This window comes from Gopherus flavomarginatus, chromosome 8 (genome assembly GCF_025201925.1).
Source record: "Gopherus flavomarginatus isolate rGopFla2 chromosome 8, rGopFla2.mat.asm, whole genome shotgun sequence".
Classification (NCBI taxonomy): Eukaryota; Metazoa; Chordata; order Testudines; family Testudinidae; genus Gopherus; species Gopherus flavomarginatus.
Window position 1 is genome coordinate 68,572,887 of NC_066624.1, and position 27,539 is coordinate 68,600,425.

Here is a 27,539-nt window from a genome sequence, read left to right on the forward strand (position 1 = left end):
CCATCCCCTTCACTACAGTGCTACTTGATTGGATATAAGCTTGCATTCATGGTGAAAGGTTTGAACACATGTTCAGAACAATCCTTCCAAGGGCTTCAAAATCATCATTCTAGCCCCACTAAGTAAAAATGTTTACCAGACTTCAGATCACACCACCCCTGAAAGTATTCCAGCCTGTGCTGCTCATTCACGTCCGTATAGTCCTTTTCTGCCTGAAAACACACGAGAAGAGAGGAACTCCTAACTGAAGTTACCCACAGTTTAGGGAGCTGCAGTTCCATTTTATATCACATCAGCATTCCTTCCATTCTGGAGCCAGCAGCTCTATGGAAAACCCAAACATGAGTTTGGGACGATAATGCAATTAAAATGGGGACCACAGCAAGTGAATACTGAGCTGTACCCATTTATCCAGGACACTATTGCAATGTGAAGCCTCACTATCAAAAACCAAAAGCCGACTCCCTTCTGCTTCTTCATAGACCTATAGTTGCAATACCTCATTGATGGCAAGTTGTTCTCCTCCTCCTCCAGGGTGGCCATAGCGGTGATTGGAACTCCGAAAGTCCTCATACAGATCCTCCTCGCTTCCCACGTCATCTGCAAGAGCTGTCTTATCCAGCGCCCCATCAGTGATCACTGCAACAAGAAATGAACTGCTTAACAACACTGCTGAGCAGAGAGGCCTGAATGACAGCAGATGGAAAAGATCATTAATCTTGGATTTTTAAATACACCTCTACCCCGATATAACGCGGTCCTCGGGAGCCAAAAAATCTTGCTGCCTTATAGGTAAGACAGTGTTGTATTGGGTTCAGTCTGGTACGGCATACTGGCAAGAGCTGGAACACTGTGCCGGACTGGACCAGTTTCCCCGGCAGTTATTTAAATGGCCCAGTGCTCCAGCCACTGGGGGGAGCCCCGGGCCCTTTAAATCACAGCCGGAGCTCCGGCGGTGGGACTCAGGCAGGGATTTAAAGGGCCCGGGGCTCCACACGAATTTGGATATAATGCAGTAAAGCAGCAGGACTTGGGTGGCGCTTTAAAGGGCCCGGGGCTCTCCGCTGCTTTACTACATTATATCCAAATTCATGTTATATCAGGTCACGTTCTGTTAGGGTAGAAGTGGGAATTATTTTAAAATCTGTTCTGTTAGCATGACTGAGAGGTGCCTATTGATGTCACTAGAAATCAAAGTTGTCAGTTTATACAGAGACCTGGAACGGCAAAGGAACTAATAATGCAAACTGTCACATGCAGCCACACAAAAATGGCTAAAACCCAACATAAAAGAACTACCAGTGCTGCAAGAGGACAGTTCACTACTCATGCCCATTTCAAGTTCTATCTCACTATGGCCGGGTCCTGCAAACCATTATGAACATGCGTGAATACGCCCATTGAGATCTGTAGGACTACTCACATGCCCATTAAGTTGAGCACATGCACCAGTGTTTGCAGGATTGGGGCCTAAGTGAAGAGCAAAACAAGAGCTATTTTCACACAAAATCTCAACCTGTGTACAGGTGAGTGAAGAACTCAACCACCATCCTCTTCCTATTTTGGCAAACAACGAACAGAGTTAGTCAGAATTAAAAATAGGAAAGTCAAGGGAATGTAAACTTAAGTTTGGATTCAGGTAGAAATCACGGGTGGTCAGAGCTGTTTCACCTTCATTAAAGCTTGACTGATACCAGCTTATATGCATCTGAATTTATTACCATCTTTGCTCTTTAATTTTGATAAATGGTGGTTACTTACCTGTAACTGGAAGTTCTTCGAAATGCACAGTCTCTATCTGTATTCCACACATCGGATACGCACGCCCACCATGCACCTGAGTCTGGAATATTTTATAAGCAATTTCTGTTGGCCCACAAATGCACCATAGCTCTCCTCATTATATCTGAACCAAGGGCAGAAAAGGTGGTGTGGGCCAACACCTCTCCAGTTCCCATTCTTATCGCACTTCAAATAATCTGCAGCAGAGGGGATAGAGGGCAGGTAGTAGAATACAGATAGGGACCATACATCTGAAAACTTCCAGTTACAGGTAAGTAACCTCCATTTCTTTTTCGAGTGTTGATGTCTATGTGTATTCCACTTGTGGGAGATTAACAAGCAGTAGTCAGTTGGGGAGTGGGTGTGAGGATGCAGAAGTGATAGCTGGTATTACTACTGTCCCCACTGCTATATCTGCAGCTGAGGACTGGACCAGAGCATAATGTCTCATGAAAGTATTCAAAGAGCTCCAAGTAACTGCCCTACATATCTCTAGAATGTGAACATCTCTCAGAGATGCAGCCGAAGTAGCTTGCCCTCTAGTGGAATAAGCTCTCACCCTGTTTCTGAGGGGGAATTTGAGCTAGCTGATAACGAAGGGTAATATAACCTGAAATCCATTTTGAAACTGTCCACATCAATATAACTTGACCTCTGATTGCTTTGCAAGGGAAACAAATAGTTTACGTTTTTCTAACATACTTTGTTCCTTGCAGACATACAGCAAAGCCCTTTGGATGTTCAGATAATGGAGCCATCTCTCTTCATTTGAGGCATGGAGTTTTGGAAAAAATACTGGTAAGTGAACTAACTGACTCATAAGAAGCTTGGAAACTACTTTAGGAACAAAGCTAGGGTGGGGTAGTAACAAGACCTTTTCTTTATAGTATGCAGTATATGATGGGTCCACCATGAGCACTCCCAGCTTGCTGATTCTTCTGGGCTGACATTATGGGTGCCAGAAAAGCCACTCTTATGGACAGATGGGCCATAGAGTATGTAGCTAGAGGTTCCAAGGGGTGTGGTGTGAGCGATGATAAAACAAAATTAAGGTCACACTAATGTGTGAACTTCACCAGTGGTGGAAAGGACCTGAGAATCTCGTTCAGAAATCAAGTTGTGACAGGATGAATGAAGACGGTACAGTTATCCATCGGAGGATGGAAACCACTGATCACTGCTAGATGCACTCACAGAGAACTGAGTGCAAGACCTGAAGACTTAGGGGTAAGTAAGATTCTAAGATAGCAGGGATCCCAGCTGATTCTGGAGACGAGTTTCATTGGTGAGTCCAAGAGTCCAAGAGGAGAAACACTTCCATTTTGCTGCGTAACTACTTCTTGTAGAACTTCTTCTGCTTTGGTTAAGGATGGATTGTACCCTTTTAGAATATGAGTGCTCTATTTCTGATGTCCATCCAAATATCAAGCCCTGAGTTGCAGACAGGGGTCCTTGAACCTGCCCTATGTTAGAAGGTCTGGTAATGTGGGGATGTTCCTAGGAGGGTGAACTGAGAGCTTCAGCAGATCTGTAAACCAGAACTGTATTGGCCAGATGGGCACAATCAATATGACACAAGCTCTGTCCTGGCGGATCTTCTGTAGAACTTGTAAAGCATCTAATAGCATTGTTCATTGTCTAAATAAGCACTTGCCACTGAAGGAGTATCTATTACCATCATGGGCATGTAATTCTACTCCTGCAACTTCACATAAGTGAGGGCACATCTCCTGAAAGCCTGTCTCCTTCTATTGGATGAAACAAGTGCTAAAGTCCTGAGCATGAGTCTGAAGCCAGTGGAAATACAGACTAGATATCAGAAGAGAATAAATGTAATTTATGCTACTTTTACACAAGGAAAAACTGGTCATCTTCTTTAAAGAACAGAACCCTTTTCTACTGTTTTCTCAAGGTTAGTTCCAATTTTCTGAAACTCTCTTTTTACCAAGTACATGTACTGGGTGTTGACCGATAATCACTCACTTATTCTATGCTTTTATAAGATATTGTATATACATTTTCTGAGACAAATGTAAACTCAGAGGATATCATTTTCCTACTTTTCTGAGACAATAACAATGGTAATAACTGAACAAAATGCTGATTAGCATTTGTATTCTGATTAGCAACTGCTGTTAGAATAAAGCATGCACAGTTTACATGACAAATAGGTGTACTCCAAGGAGACTTTTTACGCTATAAAATACAAAGGCAATAACACAATGCCTACAAACATAACACAGATAAAATACACCTGATGGAAGATTTCAGCTCAATGGATTCACTAGTATTGCAGTACTAAAGCTAAATGAAATTAAGAGATCAAGCCTTATTAGATCATCTAGTCCATGAGTTTTCAACCTTTGCCGTCCTGGGACCATCCTGGGATCAGCCCAGCAGTTAGCAGTAGGGGAAGAGCAAGGGGGTCATGACTCCTGGGCTCAGAACCATAATCTAGTCCATCTCCCAAGGACTAGTCCAGAATTATTCCCTACAGGGTATTTTCTTGTAGTTTATTTGCTCTCCAAAGAAAACCACCATTCAGAACTGACACTCTGGTAACAATAGGAAATATGTAGAAAGCCTTCAGCCTGACCAAAAGAAAATCAATAATATCCAAAGCACAAGCTGCAATGATAAGTGAGCCAGGAGCAAGTCCAAAGATGTAATCTGATATATCACTGTGAACAACCTCTAATTCAAATCAAAGTAACAGATGCCAAGTGGTACATTTTGAAAGGCCCCAAACATGGGAAGGTAGCCATATGACTAAGGCCTTGGCTACACTGGAGAGTTGCAGCGCTGGCAGTGGCTTTACAGCACTGCAACTTACTCCCCGTCCACACTAGTAAGACACATACAGCGCTGTATCTCCATGGCTACAGCGCTGGTTGTACTCCACATGGACGAGAGGAATAAAGAGAACAGCGCTGGTCCTGCAGCGCTGGAGTGCCAGTGTAAACAGCGATTAATCTTACTATGCTGTAACTGACCTCCAGAATTTTCCCATAATGCTTTTAACTAAAGAACTCTCTTTGTTTTGTTATGATGCCTCTCTTTGTTTTCTTGTGAACTCGGGGCTCCTGGAGCTGCTTATCTAAAAAACAAACACAGCAATTGTTTGCTGGAGCAGAGGCAGGCAGGGAATGTCCACAGCTAGTGTTCGCTGGAGGAGAGAAACGGGGGGCGGGGGGGATGGAGTCCCTCGGAGCAGCTGCTTATCTGGTCTGAAGGCTATTTGCATTTAAGAGTGAATGAGAGAGGGGTGGGGGAAGGGGTCGGAACTTGCAAGGCAGGGAGCTGACACAGTGTTGGCTCCAAAAATCCACTCTCTCTCTCTCCCCCACACTCCCTGTCACACTCCACCCCACCCCCCTCTTTTGAAAAGCACATTGCAGCCACTTGAATGCTGGGATAGCTGCCCATAATGCACCACTCCCAACACCGCTGCAAATGCTGCAAATGTGGCCACACTGCAGCGCTGGTAGCTGTCAGTGTGGCCACACTGCAGCGCTTTCCCTACACAGCTGTTCGAAGACAGCTGTAACTCCCAGCGCTGTACAGCAGCAAGTGTAGCCAAACCCTAAGAGCCCAAAGGAGCTGAACTTGTGGCCTTTGAAGCCAATGGCAAAACTCCCATTGAATTCAGCGGTGAAATATTAGGTCCTTAACAGCTCTATGGACTAGACCCTCAGGGTATGGCTACACTTACAGTTGTACAGCGCTGGGAGTTACAGCTGTCTTCTTACGGCTGTGTAGGGAAAGTGCTGCAGTGTGGCCACACTGACAGCTACCAGCGCTGCAGTGTGGCCACATTTGCAGTGCTGTTGGGAGTGGTGCATTGTGGGCAGCTATCCCAGCGTTCAAGTGGCTGCAACGTGCTTTTCAAAAGGGGGGTGAAGGGCAACGTGGGGAAGAGAGAGAGAGTGGATTTTTATGTGTTAGCTCCCTGCCTTGCAAGTTCTAAGGACTGGAACATACACATCACCAACCTGCAATCAATTTAAAAGTTTCGAGCCCTTCCCCCACCCCTCTCTTATTCATTAAATGCAAATTATGCACTCCTAAATAGCCTTCAGACCACATAAGCAGCTGCTCAACACGGACTCCCCCCATCCCCCACTGCCATGTGACTTCTCTCTTCAAGCAAACAGCTGTGAACCTTCCAAAGCAATTCCCCTGCCTGCCTCTGCTCGCTCCAGCAAACAGGAGCTGTGTTTGTTTTTTGGATAAGCAGCTCGGGGAGCTCGTAGTTCAGCCATTCTTTTGGTTTGTTGTGAGCAGGCATTCTGGGATACCTCCTAATACCCTGGAGGCCAATAACAGCGCTTTTGGTGGCCACACTTGATGAGCAGCGCTGCATCACCAGCGCTGCAATCGTTACACCCCAAGCAGACCAGGTGTACAGCCAGCGCTGCAGCCAGGGAGTTGCAGCGCTGGATGTCCCTTGCAGGTGTGGACAGTTACTAAGTTGCAGCGCTGTAAACCCACCACCAGCGCTGCAACTCTCCAGTGTAGCCAAGCCCTCAATGTAACTCCACTGAAGTCAACTGCACCAGCTTAGGATCGGTCCCTGTAATTCCAAGGCAAAGCTTTGCAAATACAGTCTAAAATTTCCTGCACAGCAGAGATTACAGTAACACTGCAATGACAGTTCTGCCTGTGCTTCCATTATATGCCATGTTTTGTCAGGGTTTCATACTGCAGTCATTTCCAATCACATTGTGCTGAAGCTCACATGTTAGTAATCAGTGAAATGCATTTATTTTACACCATAATGACTGAAGTATGCATCAGATCTGAATGAAACATTTGAAATGTCTACCCTTTAAATGACAATTTACTGAATTCAACAGAAATTTGCAAGGTGACAAAGATCTATTGAGTCTCACTTTCATTTGCAAACAAAGCTGCAATTAATTTCAGTGGAAAATATGTCCCTGAGGACAATATGCCCTTATGATTAAAGTGGAGTTTGCTGTGGAATGGTTTAACTGCCCAAGAATTCAGTGTTTTAAGGGATGCTTGACAAAAGCCTGAGTACACATCAAACATATTTCAAATATAAGCTACCAGAACCCTACTGAATGTATGTTCAAAGTATGTTTCATAGACAGCAGTTCTCACATCTAGAATATTACATATAAAACTCAAAAGTACTGAAACTGCCACCTTCATAATTTTAATCAGTGCAGTTATAATCAACTAATCTACCACCACTGGTACATCTACCATAGTTTGAGGACTGCTAACATACAGTGTGTGCTACACACTGTACCGTTGAACTATTTTGGGGGCAATTTGTGTAATGACAGAAACAAAAGGTACACTTTCAAAAACATAACGGATTGCTTTGTACGGGAGTGAATCACTGTTTAGCCCATCAAAGCTCCTCTTTCTTTGTGTTCTGTCTCCCTCAGCATGGCACCTAATTGATTCCTTCAAGCTTTCATTGCTTTTGCTTTATACCCTCTCTCAGCTAGCTGCATTACATAGAGTATAATTTTCAGCCTGAAAAATGTTTCCTGACATCTTTAAAGCTTTCTGATTTTGTCATGTTTTCCCAGTTGCACTATGATCTGCTTTATCGGGGGGTGGGGCAACTCCATGGAGAACAGCTCTATTATTTAAAATATTCGATACTTCGGGTAAATCTCTGGCCAATTTTATTTAGTTTTGCTATATAGATTTGTTTTTCTTAGCACGTCTTGATTAACTTTGACTCAGGGGTCAGCCTCCTTAGCTTTCTCTGCTGCCTTGAAAACTGTTGCTACATCTTGTATTGGTTGTCTAAACTTAACTAAACAAACAAAAAGCCACAGGTAAGTTTCACCAGAGAACTCTATTGCTTGTAATAATACAAAAGGTTTCTGGTTCGTAGTCTGTGATGGAAATTTGTCCAGGAGAGAATTTTTTCATGATATTTTGTCAAAACTGCTAATGGTTCAGAAGGCAGGAAGAAAGAGTTAAGAAAAATGGTGACTAATGAAACTTTGTTCTGAAGCAGCTTATTCAAGAGGGAAAAAGGAATCCTGAGAGTTGATTATTAAATAAAAAAACCCTCTGAATCAGTGACCCAACACACTAGAAATCACTCAAGGAAGTAGGGCAAGTGAAGGCTCTTAATATAGGTAATGATTCAACATGCACAGTCGTAACTAGCTCAAGCAGGAAAGAAGTAAGCTTTATTCTAAGAAATCTATTAAGTGGACTTGATAAAAATTGTTAAAATGGTAATTCGGTTTCTTCATTAGTTTCATCAAGTGCACTGTACTCGTTGGACAGGCACCCATTATGCTGCACAGGAAGCAGAGGCAGCGTGCTGTGCCCTTCTCCCCAGCCCAAACAAATGATTGTTTTCATCCACACTTGAATGCACTGATGTGGTCACAGCTGGCTGTCTCCTTTTCTCTCTGAGCCCAATAATCTAATCTGTCACGGGAAAACACAGAGCAGTAAAGCACAACTTTCACCTCAAAACAAGACTCTGAACTACATCCAATTAATTTTAAACCAATTTCCCCAGAATTTAGATGGCTGTCCAGATAAATTCTTCTAACTATGACAACAGATTCTACTCTGCAGAACATGGGGCGGGAGAGAGACCATGATTTACCACTACAGCTGCCTGCCAGAGTGTCAGAATCCTGCTTTGTATTGCTGCAAGTCTGAACCTGAGCTCAGGATTTATGTCACAAAAATACTACGGCAAAAGGAAAACTTTGTCATGGAGCTCATAAGTTATTCTTCTTAGTCCTGAAGCAGACATTGTCTGGAGAGAGGAGAACAAAACCATATAAACCCTTCTGTTTTGTTCGGTGTGCTGCCGAAACCAGAACAAGCAACACTGGGAGGAGGGCTTAGGGATCTGAGCCCCATCATCACACATGAGCAACAGCGGGGTGTTACAATAAGCAGCATAAACTCAGAACACTGATTAGTGTTAATAGCACTAGTTACATTGGCTGCCACTGGTTACACTTGCCGTTACACTGAAGACAAGTTAGAGTCGAGAACACATCTGAGTAAATACAAATGTGGCTCGATAAAAATTAAGGTTAATTAAATATGTTAGAAACAGAAAAGAGGAATAAAGAAAAATGGTTCAGCTTTCTTCAGGCTGCTGGGGAAAAACTGATTGATTTTTCTCTGCAGTGTGAAGAAATGGGAATTGGTAGAGGGGAAGGAGCATGCTGTGCTCTTTAAAGGGGCTGTAGCAGATTATTTCCCACGCACAGCACTATACTGGAGTAAATGGAGGAATTATGCCTCAGAGGAACACCTCCCAGAGCACTGCAGTCTAGCCTAAAATTAAATTATAATTATATAATTATTCCCAACTCCAATGCCAGCTCAGTTCATGACTTCAAATTACTCCCTCTGCCTATGGCCTTGTCTATGCTAGTGGTGGAGTGTAGAATACGTGTAGCTACAGGCTGCAGTGAAAAGCAGGCTGTGTCCACCCTGGCGTGTAGCTACACATGGAAGTGAAAATCTCTGGCATGGGGGAGGCAGTGGGGAAAGGCTCTGGCAGCAGGCAGCTGCCGGTGCTTTTCTCCACTGCCTTCCCCGCCAGAGATTTTCCCCACAGCTGAAGTCTTTCACTGAGGTGGGGAAAAGCAATGGGACATGGGAGGCCCTGGTTGCTCGTGTAGAGAGCTGTGTAGGGCACACAGCCACAGGGTTCAGGTGTGTCCTTACTTGAGTCGCCTAAGCAATGCCTCACTGTCTACACTGTTATTTATACCTGTGCTACGTGGCATATGTACTCTGCATGCCACCCTAAGTGTAGATACAGCCTGTGTGCATCTGTCTATATAATGGCTATATAGTTTCCCATCTCACAAGAGTGTTATTTATTTGTATTATAGCCGTGTTGAGGTTTCATACGAGATGGGGCTAGTGCAGTAGGTACTGTGCATGTGCCTAGCCAGAAAGAGAGAGCCCCCTCCCTGGAAAGCTCATAATCCAATATAAACAAGACAGACAAAGGGTGGGAGAAAAAGCATCCTCATCCCCAATTTCTAGATGAGAAACAAAGGCACACCAAGTTTAAGTGACTTGCCTAAGGTCACAGAGGGAATCCACGGCAGAGACCTCTTGAGCCCCAGTCCAGTGTTATAATCACAAGGCAATGTTTGTAGAATGCTCCAGAGGGAAGATGCTATTTTATACAATGCAAGGGCCAAATATTCCCATGCATTCATCTTCTTTTTTAAAAAATTTTGCAGCTACTCAGCAGATACTTTAAACTACATTCTACAAATGCAAATAAAACAGAGTAAACCAATTGTTTAATTATTCAAATACATTGGTTGGGTCCCCTTTTCCCCAAGGAACCTGCAGGGTTATTTTCTAAAGAGGAGTTTCCTTGTTAGGATGGAGTAAGGGATACTCTAAAATCTGTAGTCTCATCATAATTGATGTCAATGTATCTCTCTGAGTCAGATGGGCCTGATGCTTAGCTGGTGTGAATCGATGTGGCTTCATTGCCTTCATTGTCTGGAGCCATACTGATACATTCCAGCTGAGCATAAGGGCCAGGGATGCGGGGGAGTGACCCAGCACTGATAGTGACTGAGTTAAAAGAAGCTGTATTGATAATCATCAGATTCATTTTCATAGGGCCTTTTATAGGAACACAAGGGAAATACTCCACAACAGTTATGGGTTGCTTTCAAGGCTGATAATTATCCGAGAGCATCTATATTTAACTAGAAGCAAAACCCTCCAAGGGGATTTGATTTTTTGCTCATTGGAAGGCAGTCTCACAGAGACTGTTTTCTGGGTGCCACAGCCACCTGCTTAATTTATCTCTGTAAAGCATTAAATCTAATGCACAGAAATAACATTAGGAGTCCAATTTACACTCAGAGAGCAAATGAATTCAGAGCTAAGGACATCATTCTCTCTCTCTCTTCTCCCCCACCCTCCCACGCCCCCAGATTGCTAGTGATTCTTGATTGTGGAGCTGCCAGGGTGAAACAGTTTACAGTTAAAGTTCACATGGCCCAGGAGGCTAAAGACAAGTATGGAAAAGAAAGGCCAAACTGAGAATGAGTTGCTCAGGTGAGCTGAGCTAAAAGCCTTTATTCTCTGCAATCTAGACTGCTATGTTCCGGTCTTCTTTAGAAATAGTGTGTAACAGCATTCAGCAATTCTCCTTTGACTTATGTGCTTCATTTATCAGCTGCTTGATATATTGTGATTCCTATGCAGCTCCCACAGTAAAATCCATCAGACAGTGATGTCATCCCATTTCTGTTCCATCAGTACAATTCCTCTGGCTCTTTATTGTTCCAGTGGACCCTCTTCTATTACTGTCCTCCTGGTTGTGGGCTGGTGGAACAGGAAGAGGGTAATCTGGTGGGAAATGGGTGACAAGGGAAAAGGAACCAATAATTTTGCTTTGTGAGAAAAATGAAAGCGCTCCTCCAAAATAAAGCCTCATGGAGTTAATCTGTTCCATGTGCAATTATATACTGGTCATGAAACAAGATTTTAGGGATCTTTGGGGAGAAAATAATGCATGAGAGAGACATACACACAAAATACACAGAGAAAGTAAATGATGAATAGAACCCCTCATATTAAAACATAAATTAAGAGTAGAAAAAAAACCCATCAAAATGAAATCAGCCTTTCAGTAAAAGTGCCATTACCCAGCACTGTTGTGCATGAGCTAGTTGCTAATTAGCTGGAGCAGAGCGCAAATCCACTCTTTGGAACAAAAAAATGCTGCAGCTCTTTAATAAAAACATAGTGGGGTTCTTGTATTGGTCTGCAGGGTTGGAGCTCAGGGTAACATTCATCAACTATAATGCACTGAGCCACCCACTCAGATTTCAAGAGTTTTTTAACCCCCGTTAGAATTCTAAATAACTCACAATGAGATTTGAGGGAGCTTTTGGCTCTCATGTGTCGTGTAGATAATTATGGGAAACAGAGAGACACGGGTTAAGAATGGTTCTGCAATTTTGGACTCTAGGATTGCTGCTTGCAATCTGCTTCTAGCTCATATGCGTCTGCTCCTGCACGCATCCAAGATGACAAGGCGGAGAAGGGGTCTGGGATGCTTGCATTTGATTGGAAGCAGTGGGCTTAGCTGCTTTTCAGCAGGTGACTGACAGAGCAGAAGCCTGAGACAGAATGGAATGATACAAGGGGAAATATTAGATAAACTGAAAAGCAAAACAAACATTTAGATCAAAACAATTAGATCTTTTTTGATCCACAGCCCAATCCCTCCTGAAAACTCACCTTTGCCATAATGCAGTGGCCAGGCTGTTAATGCTATTGGATCCTGAGGAATTACACACATCCTGTTCTATTTATTTGTTACCATGTCTCTCTTTGCCCACCCATGCCTATTTGTCCCCATCCACGTGTTATATCTCAACTTTCAACTGTAGAATCTTTGGGGAAAGGCCTATCATTTATTATATGTCTGTACAGTGCCTTGAACAGTGGGGCCCCATGTGGTTGAGGACTTTAGGTACTATCACAGTGTGAATGTTAAATAGTAATATTGTGCAGTATAAGCAAATCCCTTTCCTCCCATGTCCTGGCATTGTTCTTTGCTGTGTCATGGGTGACACATACTCACTAGGATATAAGCCACATCGTTTAGTCTCCCATCAAGGGGACTACTGTGAAGTAAATTATTATTTAGTGTAACTAAAGGTGGAAAAATCTAGCTCCATGATTTTGCTGAGCCTTAAATAAAATAAAAAACAGATCCAACTCCCAACCCTTCCAAAAAAAAAAAAAAACAACAACCTAGCAACTAACCAACCCCCATAAACCTCCACAACTTGCTGGTTTGGTTATTGTGGTTATACGTAAATTTGATATTGTCCAGTAGAAAATAAACTTAGCCAACTTATCTCAGCTAGAGCCCCAGATGAGTTTTCAATGCATCTGCATAGATGAAAATGCCACTTGTGTTGCTAACTATGCATTTCTACCAAAATCGGTAAAAATGATAAAAGAAATTAAAGCATATGAGCTGAGAAACTAGAACAATAGTTATTTACATTAGGTAAACGTAGGAGGTGGGGACAGTGATCAAATATGTTTCGTGCAGCTGACAAACCTAACTAACATATTTTAACTGGTATGTGAATTAAGGGGGACTTACCAGCAAAACTGTGGGTATTTTATTTATTTATTTTTAGAAGAGCATCTGTCCAGCTTTTCAAAGCCTTACAGGCATGTCCACAAATGAGAGGATTGACAGTGTCAGAGTCAGATGCATCTGTTTCTTTAAGGATTATTCCAGGGGAATCTCCCTAATTGATCTGAACACTTGCCCTCAATCAAGCACTCCGCTTCATTTCTTAGAGATCACTTTGTGCTTCCCTTGTCTCTTTTTAAACTGGTTGTTTGCATGGATGTGTAGGGGGAGGAACGACAAACAAACCAACCACACAGCTTTACCGCTGTGCCATTATTTCATCCCATTTGAATATTTCAGTTCAAATGAGCTCAAGTTAAATCCAGTCAAGCCCATCTTATTCTTTTTAAAATTTATCAGGAAACAGATGAGATCAAGGCATAAACAGGAGCTTACAGTCATTTCTGACTGCAAGGGATATAGAAGTTGAGAGAGAGAGAATGCAGCCTAGCATGGGAAAATTTGGGTTGTAAGTGCTTGTGGAAATGTCATTCATTCCATCTTTATGTTACTCTCAAAGGCTTTAGTGGGGCTTTAACTCTGATGGAGTTACTCCCCACCCCGAAACGTTGCACAGCCCTTGTCTGTTTTAATTATAATGATCCAAATGCAATGTTTGCTTCTCTAAGATCAAATTCTGTTCTAAAACCACTTCCTAAGTGTGTATGTTACTAAGGAATCCAAATATTAAGGACTCTATTTAATAAGATAATAGGCACAAGAAATCAAATAGAGAAGTAGAGTGGAGAGTGTACACATGCTTTGGGAAAATCTGATTGGTTTGTATTCTGAGAGTTCCTTCATTTTTATTATGCTTTTATTTCCTATTTCTCCAAAGCACTGAGGGCTTGGAAGCCAACTCTGCAACAAAATCTCCATCTAAATTACACAGTATTTTTCAATCTTAAATTACACAGTGGAAACACGGTGGTTCTGTTGCATATTGGGCCTTCCATACGTGCTCGAAAACGGTCTCTCTATAAAGCCTCTCTATGATAAGATACTACAATTCTCTGTGCGTTATTCTGAAGCCTGTTATGTCTGTAGAGACGATGTGAAGTGACAGAAACAACTACAAGCATGGTCAAGGGCTCTTGTTGTTCAGAATATCATCAGGTTGAATCGTCACTAGGTTTCAGTCTGTTACTGTCCAGTTTGTAAGTTCTCAGCTATTTTGACTTTACAAATTACACCCGGGTAGTGTACAGCTACATTAAGGCATGTATTTACTAGTCCATAATGTCATTCCTATGCAGTATTCTCTGTAGAATGTAGAACACTTTATATTATAAAATATTGTTTATATAGCACTTTTCAAGTGTTGCATCCTAATCATGACGTACTTTGCGTAGAAATATCTAATTTCTTGCAGTGTTTCCAAAAATGGACAGATTCAGAGAACAGCAAAGATACATTTTGTTTTTCAGAGTAAATCCAGGTGTTCTAACTCATCAAGTAAACAAAGAATGAAAAGTTGTGCTAATGATAAAAAAAATCCCCCCTTTTTTAAGCATGGCCAGCCTTGGATGTTCTGAACCAAAATTACTAAGTTTGAATGCCTAAATTAGGCACCTAAATCCATATTTAGGCACCTAAATAAATGAATGGGCTTATTTTCACAAGTGCTGAACACACACCATTCCCAGCAAAATCAACAGGAGTAGTAACTGCTCAGCACTTCTGAAAAATCAGGCCACTTATTCAGATACCTAAATAGGGATATAAGAACCTAACTGTAGGCACTTATATTTTAAAAAATTGGCCTGAATTTCTCCCCAGAACTCTGCACCTCAAGTATAAGATCTGCTCTTTACTGTTGAGAAGTTGTCCAGTCTTAAAATTTATATATATATATAAAGTTCTAAGAAAATCCCTGGGATCAAGCTCTGAGAACATTTTTGCGGAAAAACAAATTTAGGATTAGGGGTTAGTAAATTACAATTGTTCTGTGAAGAAGGGATCCTTGTGAACTGAACACACTTTAATTATGAAGCATCACATGAGTAAGGATGGCAGAATTGGGCCTTGTAACTCAGTGGTATAACAATTAAAGATATTTGGAAATTCTGAGTGAGTTGCAGGATGGCTGTTCATTGTGACCAAAAGTAATGCAGTCTTTTAATTAGACAAACAAGCAAGTGTCTCTCCACTAAAAGGTCATTGCAAAACAAGTTGCCACAATAACCTAGTGTAGAGGGACATAATGCAGATGTAGGATAGAATTGTCAAAAGTACTCAAATGATGGCTTTTTCTGCTCCCACTGAAGTCAATGGGAGTTTTACCATAGACTCCAATGGGAGTAGAATTAGCCCAACAATGACCAATTTGCAAATCCCACCCCTAAATTTCATGTGTTTAAGACCAGTTGTACAAACAGATTGCTAGAATGAACAGCTCTGTGGACTATGTAAACACCCTCTCTAAAAGCTCTGAATTTTCCTTCCTAATATATACATGTGACCAACTTTTTCTCAAGACTTTTCAAAGTCCAGAATGAAGTGTAAAGTGGACAGCATTAGTCTTAACATATATTTTTAAAAAAACTGTCAAGGCTGGTCCAAAGTCACTAAGACATTCAATTCTGTTCAGAGAAAAGTAGGGAGACGACAGAAATTCACGCTAAAGGGGTAGTCCCTGAGGAACTCAGGGCATGCAGAATATTTCACTTCTTCATGGCTCTAATTGAAACGAGTATGCTTGAAACTTGGCATTTAGATGGTTAACTATCACAACAGATTTAAAAGCATCATAAAAGACTTATGGGCTCAAACACAAGAGCCTTACAAACAGAACTTACATTCAATAATTGCATGTTTTCCAGTAAATGGAAGTGAGAAGGGTAGTCATATTATTCGTGGCCTTTTCACACTATTCCACACGTCTGAACTGAATCTAAATATGTCAGATAGAATCTAGACTGGTACTAGCAAAAATCTCCCAAGTAGAGGATGTATTCTTAGTGGAATAAGTACAATAAAATACAACATTCCATTCAGACAGATTATTAATCAGAATTCTGGAAAAAAGAAAGCTTTCTGGCAAGGTCACCAGATTGGTCAGACTGCCTCCAATTGTGAAATGTATTACTTTGGATGTTAATTGAAGGCTCCAGCACAGGACTAAGAAAAGTAAAATTGATAGGTTCAGCACTTTCTGGAAGTGTTTAGCCTGAGATGCTAAATATGCACATCTAGGAGTTCAAAATGACACACTGGAACTTACAGATCATTAAACATAATGACAGTGAATATTCTGAAAGCTTTGGAGATTGACTGAAAGTAAAAAATACTAGGAAATTGGAAAATAAATAGCAAAAGCATATTAAAACAACACAACCAGCAAAGTAACTCCACCACTAAATGAGAGGTAGTTGCTAAATCAGACTGGTTGAACTATCATTAATATCATAAAATTTAAGAAAAGGGATAAAGCTTTCTCAGAGGTTAAAATAGTAGCCAAAAAGGAGTCAACCCATATAGTCCAATGCTGACCAATGATCCCTCTAGCTGGATCATGAATGTCAGAAAGAGAATACCCTTATACCAGTGGTTCCCAAACTTTAACAACCTGTGAACCCCTTCCACTAAAATGTCAAGTCTCAGGAACCCCTTCCTAAAAATGAACGTTTCCAGGGATTTTCTCCTTTTCCTGAGTATAAATTATAAAAGCAGTGATCTTGGAAATATAAAATTTGTTTTAGTACACGATTACACACTATTATTAATTATTATTTATAATTACAGTATTTATTACATTATGAAAATAGCAACACTTTCCCAAGATCTCACTTTCATAGCTTGCATCACTTTGAATAAGTCTGTTATAAGACAAGGCTCCTATGTTTCATCAAGAAGTATCGGATGTGAAACAGCAGGAAGGTATTTAAGAAGCCAACTCAAAGAGTTCCTTCTACACAAGCATTCAGGTCTTGAGCAGTCCAGGCAAACAATGCACGTTACAACAAAGCTTAAACTTGTTCTTCATAATAATTTTAAAAACAATACTAGCTGTCTATTTAATTTTAAAAACAGCAAAAAAATATCCACCTCCCTTTCCATTTCTTATAAGAAGTCTTGAAGTTTAAATCTCCCCAGTGTGATAAACTTGCTTTGATCTGCTTAGCTCTTGGAAGTCCAGGGGCTCTGGGCTGCTGGCCTCCTGCTGCCTGAGATCCCTGGGGACAGTTCTGTTCACCATTAGGGAATTTTTTCCCCCGAGAATCCCCTGTAACATTTTGCAAACCCCCAAGGGTTCACAAACACCAGTTTGGGAATCACTGGCTTATACAGAGAGATAGCTGTTAAAAGTGGCAGCAGTGAAGGTAATGTAAGCAAGTTTGATCAAACAATGCAATCCTAATAAGGGGCAAAATGAATACTGAAAAAGAACAGTGCCTCCTACAGTGATGGTAAGCAGGTCTTCAAAACTGAAGTCTAACATATAGTGGTGTGTTTTGTCTTGTAATTTGAAATAGTTGGCAGGGTGCTCAAAATCTGCCTATGAGTGCATTTTATTTATTCTATATCCAAGGATAAGAAGTTAAATTTATCACACGATTAGCCAAAACTCAAAGCAGTGAACTAGACAGGTCCCTCAGTGGGATCTATCCAAGAACCAATAAATACATGGCACTATGGATGAAGATGAAAAACAACTGGATTCCATTGGTAAGTAGTCTAGTGGAGGCAAAAATGAAATAAATACTAATGCCAACCAGAAAATAATTAAATAAGATATACATTCCAAATATCTACACTTCTTTTAATTCAGGAAACCACTTGTAGTAATCTCTCCAGCCACATTTAGCTAACCAACTGAACAAAACTGTTCTTCAATCATTTGTGGTTTCTGGGCCGTAGCTCTTCTGAGATAGCAATGGTAGTTTCCTTGAGCCCAATCTATCTGTCTAGAGTGAATCAAAGTAATTGTAAGTCACTCTCCCTTTTATCTCTGCAATACACACATCAATGCCAGAAATGTTTTTAGCTTTCTAAACACATCCCATCAGCTACACTATGTATCTGACTAGATTTAGCATTCAAAGAGGTGCTCATTTTATAAAATACATTTACCCCCCAAAATTAGAATGCACTGAAGGATCCGTTGTAGCTTGCTAGGTTTATAGATTCATAGACTCTAGGACTGGAAGGGACCTCGAGAGGTCATCGAGTCCAGTCCCCTGCCCTCATGGCAGGACCAAATACTGTCTAGACCATCCCTAATAGACATTTATCTAACCTACTCTTAAATATCTCCAGAGATGGAGATTCCACAACCTCCCTAGGCAACCTATTCCAGTGTTTAACTACCCTGACAGTTAGGAACTTTTTCCTGATGTCCAACCTAAATCTCCCTGGTGGCAGTTTAAGCCCATTGCTTCTTATTCTATCATTAAAGGCTAAGGTGAACAAGTTTTCTCCCTCCTCCTGATGACACCCTTTTAGATACCTGAAAACTGCTATCATGTCCCCTCTCAGTCTTCTCTTTTCCAAACTAAATAAACCCAATTCTTTCAGCCTTCCTTCATAGGTCATGTTCTCAAGACCCTTAATCATTCTTGTTGCTCTTCTCTGGACACTCTCCAATTTCTCCACATCTTTCTTGAAATGCGGTGCCCAGAACTGGACACAATACTCCAGTTGAGGCCTAACCAGCGCAGAGTAGAGCGGAAGAATGATTTCTCGTGTCTTGTTTACAACACACCTGTTAATGCATCCCAGAATCACGTTTTGCTTTTTTTGCAACAGTATCACACTGTTGACTCATATTTAGCTTGTGGTTCACTATGACCCCTAGATCTCTTTCTGCCATACTCCTTCCTAGACAGCCTCTTCCCATTCTGTATGTGTGAAACTGATTGTTCCTAAGTGGAGCACTTTGCATTTGTCTTTATTGAACTTCATCCGGATTACCTCAGACCATTTCTCCAATTTGTTCAGATCATTTTGAATTTTGACCCTGTCCTCCAAAGCAGTTGCAATCCCTCCCCGTTTGGTATCATCTGCAAACTTAATAAGCGTACTTTCTATGCCAACATCTAAGTCGTTGATGAAGATATTGAACAGAGCCGGTCCCAAAACAGACCCCTGCGGAACCCACTTGTTATACCTTTCCAGCAGGATTGGGAGCCATTAATAACTACTCTCTCAGTACGGTTATCCAGCCAGTTATGCACCCACCTTATAGTAGCCCCATCTAAATTGTATTTGCCTAGTTTATCGAGAAGGGTATCATGCGAGACCGTATCAAATGCCTTACTAAAGTCTAGGTATACCACATCCACCACTTCTCCCTTATCGACAAGACTCGTTATCCTATCAAAGAAAGCTATCAGATTGGTTTGACATGATTTGTTCTTTACAAATCCATGCTGGCTATTCCCTATCACCTTCTTACCAACCTTCCAAGTGTTTGCAGATGATTTCTTTAATTACTTGCTCCATTATCTCCCCTGGCACAGAAGTTAAACTAACTGGTCTGCAGTTTCCTGGGTTGTTTTTATTTCCCTTTTTATAGATGGGCACTATACTTGCCCTTTTCCAGTCTTCTGGAATCTCTCCCGTCTCCCAGGATTTTCCAAAGATAATAGCTAGAGGCTCAGATACCTCCTCTATTAACTCCTTGAGTATTCTAGGCTGCATTTCATCAGGCCCTGGTGACTTGCAGGCATCTAACTTTTCTAAGTGATTTTTAACTTGCTCTTTTTTTATTTTATCTTCTAAACCTACCCCCTTCCCATAAGCATTCACTATGTTAGACATTCCTTCAGACTTCTCAGTGAAGACCGAAACAAAGAAGTCATTAAGCATCTCTGCCATTTCCAAGTTTCCTGTTACTGTTTCTCCCTCCTCACTGAGCAATGGGCCTACTCTGTCCTTGGTCTCCTCTTGCTTCTAATGTATTGATAAAAAGTCTTCTTGTTCCCTTTATTCCCATAGCTAGTTTGAGCTCATTTTGTGCCTTTGCCTTTCTAATCTTGCCCCTGCATTCCTGTGCTGTTTGCCTATATTCATCCTTTGTAATCTGACCTAGTTTCCATTTTTTATATGACTCCTTTTTATTTTGTAGGTCATGCAAGATCTTGTGGTTAAGCCAAGGTGCTCTTTTGCCACATTTTCTCTCTTTCCTACCCATTGGAATAGCTTGCTTTTGGGCCCTTAATAGTTTCCCTTTGAAAAACTGCCAACTCTCCTCAGTTGTTTTTCCCCTCAGTCTTGATTCCCATGGGACCTTACCTATCAGCTCTCTGAGCTTACCAAAATCCGCCTTCCTGAAATCCATTGCCTCTATTTTGCTGTACTCCCTTCTACCCTTCCTTAGAATTGCAAACTCTATGATTTCATGATCACTTTCACCCAAGCTTCCTTCTATTTTCAAATTCTCAACGAGTTCGTCCCTATTTGTTAAAATCAAGTCTAGAACAGCTTCCCCCCAGTAGCTTTTTCAACCTTCTGAAATAAAAAGTTGTCTGCAATGCAGTCCAGGAACGTACTGGATAGTCTGTGCCCCATGGCATTATTTTCCCAACATATATCTGGATAGTTGAAGTCCCTCATCACCACCAAATCTTGGGCTTAGGATGATTTTGTTAGTTGTTTAAAAAAAGCCTCATCCACCTCTTTCACCTGGTTAGGTGGCCTGTAGTAGACTCCTAGCACGACATGACCCTTGTTTTTTACCCCTTTTATCCTAACCCAGAGACTCTCAACACTTCCATCTCCTATACCCATCTCACCTCAGTCCAAGAGTGTACATGTTTAATATATAAGGCAACACCTCCTCCCTTTTTCCCGTCTATCCTTCCTGAGCAAACTATACCCATCCACACCAACATTCCAATCATGTGTATTATCCCACCAAGTTTCAGTGATGCCAACAATGTCATAGTTGTATTTATTTATTAGCACTTCCAGTTCTTCCTGCTTATTACCCATACTTCTTGCATTTGTATATAGGCATCTAAGATACTGGTTTGATCTTGCCTCCCAGTTTTGCCCTGACCCTCCTTTCTCTCTGCCATTATAGCCCATGCTCCCTCTTGTTTCTGACCCATCTCCTCGGTCTTCATGTTCCCCACTTACCTATGGGCTTTGCTTACCTGTTCCCGTCAAACCTAGTTTATGAAAGGTTGTGCAATCATTTTTTTCTTGAAGGTTCTAAATACACAGTTACCAAGAGTAAAGCTGTGCAAATAGTGAAGAAGTTATTCAAGAAACATTTTGCAAATTAGAAATGAAAGTTATAATCTCCATAGTTTCCTGTAGCTGAAATTTGCTTGACTGAGAAACAAAATTTGTATAGGGCAAGAAGCATAAGTAGATTCCAGTTTTTCCTATTCATTTGCCCAAAGATGCCTTCTGTTTCTTTTCAAAACATTGTCATGGTCTACCATTAGCAGACATGCCAGGCTGTGATGACAAAACTATGTGGGTAGTATCCATATACAAATTGTCCCTAAGCATCTCCTTTAGCAGATCTCTTTTTCTCTCCACCTCCATCCATCATGTGTGCTGGTGACCAATAAAGGTAGTTACAAATAGTACAATGCTTGATAAACACAACTGAGACAGTGGAATATTGTGGTGTCCACCAGCCCCTGGACCAAAGATTCTATAATATCTAGGTGGCTATTAGCCTCAAATGTGTTCACATAAAATCTTTGAATATTTGTAATAATCAAACGCTGTGTGTGAACAAGTCACGAACAGAGAAAAGGGTGGAGTTCATCAAATATATTTTCAGTATGAATAGTTCCATCCTAGGTGTTATATGTTTTTTTGTTTGACGTATATTCAAGTCTGGGAGAGAGGCACCCACATGACAAAGAACAGAATTTGGTCGAGAGGAATGAATCTGGGAGAATTTTCCCTATTCCTCTCCAAGCTGGAAAAGAGGAAAGTTCCCATGTGTCAAAGTCAATTTGAAAACATCCTAGATACAGCCACTGAGAGCCACATTCCACAATCATTCCATGCATTGAACTCCCATGGACATCTGTGAAAACAGACATGGCCCTGAGTATTTCATCCCATAACCCATGGGCTCTGATGTAGCTTTTAGAATTTCAGCTTAGAAGACTATAGCTGCTGGTAACGCTGAGTTTAGAAAGGACTCATCTGAATGTCATTTCCATTATGTTGTGTTGTCACACATACTGTACATTCCTTTGAGGAAACTTTTTGTTCTACCCCTAGATTGCATAGTACATGATTATATTTCAACTATAAATCATTCTTAAGGGAGGATGTAGGAGAAGAGGTTAGTTCTGCAATCAGAAAGCATTTTACACTGTGGTAATAACAACTTCATTGAACCTAAAGACTTAACGTCAATCCTAGAGATTGCTATTTGACAGTAGTTGGCATATTTAACACACAGCAACTTTCTACACACATAGCACTTATGTGTATGCAGTGTGCGTGCAGAATTCTTATAACAATTCATGCTACAGCTTGGAGCTTCAGGATCTGAAGTCACATTAGGGAACCACTGATAAGTGATATGAAGTATCTTAGGCCTTGTCTACACACAAAAGCTGTACCACTTTAAGTGTGCTGCCAGTATAATTAAAACAGTGCAAATCCATCAGCATGGACAGAGTTATACTGATATAAATGTGTTTCTACTGGCATAATCTACTGCTGTATGGGAAGGGGAATGAACTATATTGATGTAAGGTATCTTTTTACTGCTGTAACTGCATCCACACTTGGAGTTGTGCCAGTATAACTATATTGGTTTAAAAAAAAAAACCCACACCTTGAACAGAAATACGTAAACTGGTACAAAAACTGTGTGCAGCCTAGGCCTTAGAAATATAGGCCAAACTGCAGCTGCTGCATCATGGATGAACCTAGAACATAAGAGGCACCATCCACTCACCTAGAGCACTGGGCAGAAAAACAGGTATGATTTAGCTGTTTTGGGGAGCACAGAGGAGGGAAGGAGGCAGCAACCCCCCATATGGTATGTTTGTGGGTAGAGTGACAGCCCTCAAGTCCTGCACACCAGGGTGGCTTTAGGAGGAGAAATCCCTGCTATAGCTATTAAACAAGTATCAAGAGAGACCAGAGTCCCAGTAGAATGATTATACCTCTGAAACACTCTAGGCACTGAAGTTTTAGGGTGCACCAAGTGAAATATATCAGAGCATGTAGCATCGGGAAAAGGGATACTCCTCAAAAATTGTGTGCTCTCCAAAAAGACAACTGTATTCTTGCTGAATGTTGCAGGGGCCCTGCTGCAAGTGCAAAGAGGTAGAGGAGGGTTCGAGTTTCCCTTTTCCTTGCTACTTGACTTTTCTTTGAAGAATAAAGAGGCCCTGGAAAGTTTACATTTACCCCACAGACAAACTTGGGGCGTGATACAGAGCAGGCTCTCTCCACGGAAAGAGTGAAGGGAGGGGAGCAGGAAATGGGAGAAGCTGGGGCTCAATATAATACAGGCTCTGCTGCCTCATAGTCCATGCTAAAGAAAGCATGAGGGAAGGTGCTATCTACAGGACTTGTAAGGTGGGCCAGATCCTCAGCTGATGTAAGCTGGCATAGCTCCATGGAAACCAACAGAACTATGGTGATTTCCACCAGCTGAGAGTCTGGAGTTTGAAACTTAGCACAGACCATAACAGAAGAGCTACCCTTAGTCTATGCGTATTTTCAGTACAAATTTCATACTTTATAAGGTGCCGTGAACTCGTTTTCAGATTTAAATACTTAACAACCAATGTTCTTATGACTTTCTAACTTTGTTACTTCATGTATAAAGAGAGGATCATGGAAGTCTCAGACATACATGGAAATGAATGGCATCACCTCTGCACTGCAAAAAGTAAGACTCATGCTTTGCTCCTACCCATTAAAAACTGGACTCCAGTTCCATATTCCAGCAAAATGAAATAGTTTTAGTGGGCTCAATACCCAGGGGGCTGGTGGTCTTGGTGTCTTTGTAACATTTCCAAGTGAGGTTCCAAGAAAAGCAACAGTATTTGCAAGACAGAAATCTGACACAATAGAGGTGGAGGTATATTAAAAGTTATCATGTAGTCAAAGGGCTATTTATATGGATCTGTGCATTGGTGAGCTGGTTTATGGATTAGCCTGAATTGAGTGTAAACATAAAATCCGCATCTGTTTATAATATATTTCTGTGGAATCAGGTTGTTGGCCAGCGTTCATATTTAACATGCACTGCCCTTTGACGCTCTTGTCAGTAACATCATTCTCTCCACGACAGTATAGTTCTTGCACGGGTCTTGTATATTTAAATAATTATTTTATCTTCTACTTTGGTGGTATTTATCCTGCATCAGAAGCCTGATTGTATCATCCATGAGTGACAGCCTATGAGATGCAGGACTCTTAAATTAAAGAACAGCACTGAAGTATCAGTAAATGAAAAAGCTCCCAAGGGAGTTGCTGTCAAAAGAAATAAATTCTTCCTTCAGACAGGAAAAAATAACCCCTCAAAACAAACCCTTTCATCCCTTCCAGCACGCCGCCTGTCTCTGTCTAGACAGTGACCGATGTTGCTCCACACGTAAAGCAATTGTTTTACTTGCAAACCAGTATGGTGAATTAGAAAAGGGGAGTTACATCATGATGCAGTGATCATTGGGAAAAAATAGTGGTGAGAGATATACAGTAACTTGTCAGTTACAATGGTGCAAGTATGAAGTAACTCCACTAGCTTCTCCAGACTTACCCCAGGGTCACTGACAGACAAATCTGGCCCATTGAATACTGTGAAACTCTGAATTCAACAGCCTGAAGGACTCTAGTTGTAGAATTGCAGCTCTGTTCTAACAGGACTTGGGCTGCTTTAGAAGCTGATTATTCACGTGATTAAACCTGAGAGTGAGGCATGTGGTGTGTACGCATGGTCATGAGGTTTATTATGCTGCAAAACTAATGAAAATTCAGGTTGCATCATCAGTCCATAGGGCTGTACGAGTGCCATCAAGACAGATATCCTGTATATATATTGTGGTAGGTTGCACTCTTCTCTTGAGCACCCCCTTGTTGTCCGATTACAGTGCTGCTGTTCTCTTCGGCTACCAGCACCTCCTGCAAGCTGTCGGCCTGCCTCCATAGGTCTTCTGTGACTCAGCCCTCTGATCAGATGTCAGAGTCCAAAACTTCTTCTGGGGTATAAAACGCAAAAGAGATATAAACAGTTCCTTGCCCTTCCAAGCCAAGTATAAACAAAGCAGACTTTTTGCCCTTTCTGGGTTAAGTTCCCTCTCCAGCACTGAATCAGTAGGGTTCCTTCTGGCCCAGCCTGGTTCCTCTGGCAACAGCCTAGGGAGCGTTTCTCTTCACTCCTCTAGCTCCATCTAGGAACTGACCTGCTGAGAGCAGACAACTCCTTTTATTTCTTCCTGCGGGGCCTCATAGAATCATAGAATTGTACGACTCGAGAGGTCATCTAGTCCAGTCCCCTGCACTCATGGCAGGACTAAGCATTATCTAGATCATCCTTGATGGGTGTTGGTACTGATTGGCTGTTGTTAGTCCCCCACGCTTCTGGCTGCTAGAGGACCAGATCTCACTGGTTTCCAAAATGGCTGCTCTTTCCCCCCAAAGATAACTCTTTCCTGAGTGGAGTGTGGTAGAGCAGCGGGGCATCCAGTAGGGGACCACGAAGGCCTGGTACACCCCATCAGACACATACATTATACTAGATCTGTCAGAGTGCATAAAAGATTTAGGGCAGAATGGTTGCATAGCATCAGCCCCACATTTGTGGTGGTGCACAAGTGTGCACCGCAGTGGGAGCTTGGAGAGGCACAGTGCTGAAAGGCCACCATTCCTGAACTTTACTGAGTGTGCCCAGTATTGCTACCAGCACTAGTTCTGTGAAGCAGGGCAGTGAATAGTTGTGACTGGCCTCTGCCAGGTATGTGGAGAGGGCAAAAGAGAGGTCTCTTTGGGCCACCCAACTGGGAAGGGGCTGCCCACAATGTGGCCTGAAGGCAATTGACTTCCCTTTAAGAGTAACCTTTGTTTTGTTCCATGTTTGTACAGTAAGGTCCTGTCCCTGAACAGGGCTCATAGGAGCTATGTTATACAATGAATAAATAATAATAGTGATGTAAAAACTGTGACTCCGCTCCTCGGAGGCACACAACCTTTTTGAGCTCCCCAATCCCTGTCACTGGTTCACCCCCCAGCACACTTTAGAGCAGGCTCAAAGCTGTACTAAACTCCATCACCTTGTAAATCCCCCATCCCCACCAGGGGCTGTTTGGCTGGCCATGGATAGCCAGAGAACACCATGCCCTGACACTGGTAGGAGGTGATGTAAGGCAGTGGCTTAGAACCAACTCTGTGCCAGCCAGAGACTCCCTCAAGCAAAGGGAATCTCCAGCTGCCTGTTCAGGGCAGCTTTTAGCACTCCCTTTGTACAAGACTGGCATAGGGCCGAATTTGGCCCTGCATGCATCTGATGTCCATAAAGCTCTCTACCATCTTTCCTTTGAGCCATTACATTTGTGTCTGCCTCCTTTCCGTTTTAACATAAATTGAATTGTGAGACTTTACAAAGGGGATTGTCTCTGTGCCAAAGCCCCTTCAGAGCTCAGCAGGTAGAGCTCCATTGAAAGCAGGAAATTTTCCCAGTGTCTACTTGTCTTTCCTGCTGAAACTTTGATGGTAGTCATCAAAGTGTATCAAAATTTAAACACAATCTCCCTGCCTCTGATATTCCTTTTTTATAAGTGAACCCTGAGCTTGTTTGAACTGTAAAATGTTGTTCTGAGCTGTAACTGCTTTCCATCCAACATTCTGTTTCCAATTGATTCCAAGGCATATCTTCATAGCCGTGTAATTCTCATTTCGAGCCTAACAGGAACCTTAAAAGTTTGAGCTCATTCCCTTTGTCAAGCAGCTCAGATCCTGAGGTTGCATAATCTTGAAAATGTCAACAGTACAGACCGAGGCAATCAAAGCAAACATAACTTGAGCTGGTCTTGGTTTCCATAGAGCATAACATTTCCAAGCTGATAGAGACTGGAAATCATTATCTCTGAGTAGTGAAGGAAAGATGCCTTTCTATTTACACACATCTCTTTCAAAGGTGAAGAGACTGATACTGGAGGGAGGGGACACTAAGAGTCACAAACGTGCAGAGTATTAGCAGAGCTGTGAGAGTTTATGAGAAAAAATAGGCTGGCCAGCTAGCTTGTTTTTTAAATTTTAATTAGTAATCTCAGGCCAAATAATATTATCTGAAGTCAGTGGTGACTGAAGTTCAAACATAGAAAGGAGGAAGTAATAGAAAACAAGATGGTTTAAACTAGATGAGCCTTAGATGCAAAATCTGCACCTGTATCCATCTATGTTCATTAAAGGTCTCTGGTTTCTCTGATCATTTGTCTCGACAATAGGGTTAAGAGCTAGCTACTATCTGTAACTCAAGATGTGAGTTTGGACTCTGATCATCAGAGTTCAGAAGTGTTTGGATATGGGGTTTTGCTTTGCTTTGGTTTAAACTCTAGTTTAAACCAGTGTTGAAGCTTAAGAAGCTTATTGTCAAGACCTCACTCACTGAGTGATATGTCATGGGCAGACGTGGAAGGATTCA

The 27,539-nt window shown here is 41.7% G+C and overlaps 1 protein-coding gene across 1 annotated transcript in view; it reads right to left on the minus strand.

The window, feature by feature from the left end:
- The window catches only part of LOC127056308 (uncharacterized), a 279,257-nt gene that overhangs the window by 92,799 nt on the left and 158,919 nt on the right, over nt 1-27,539 (minus strand). Inside the window, 1 exon segment of the mRNA XM_050963972.1 lies at nt 500-639. Within this exon segment, the coding sequence (XP_050819929.1) occupies nt 500-639 (140 nt within the window).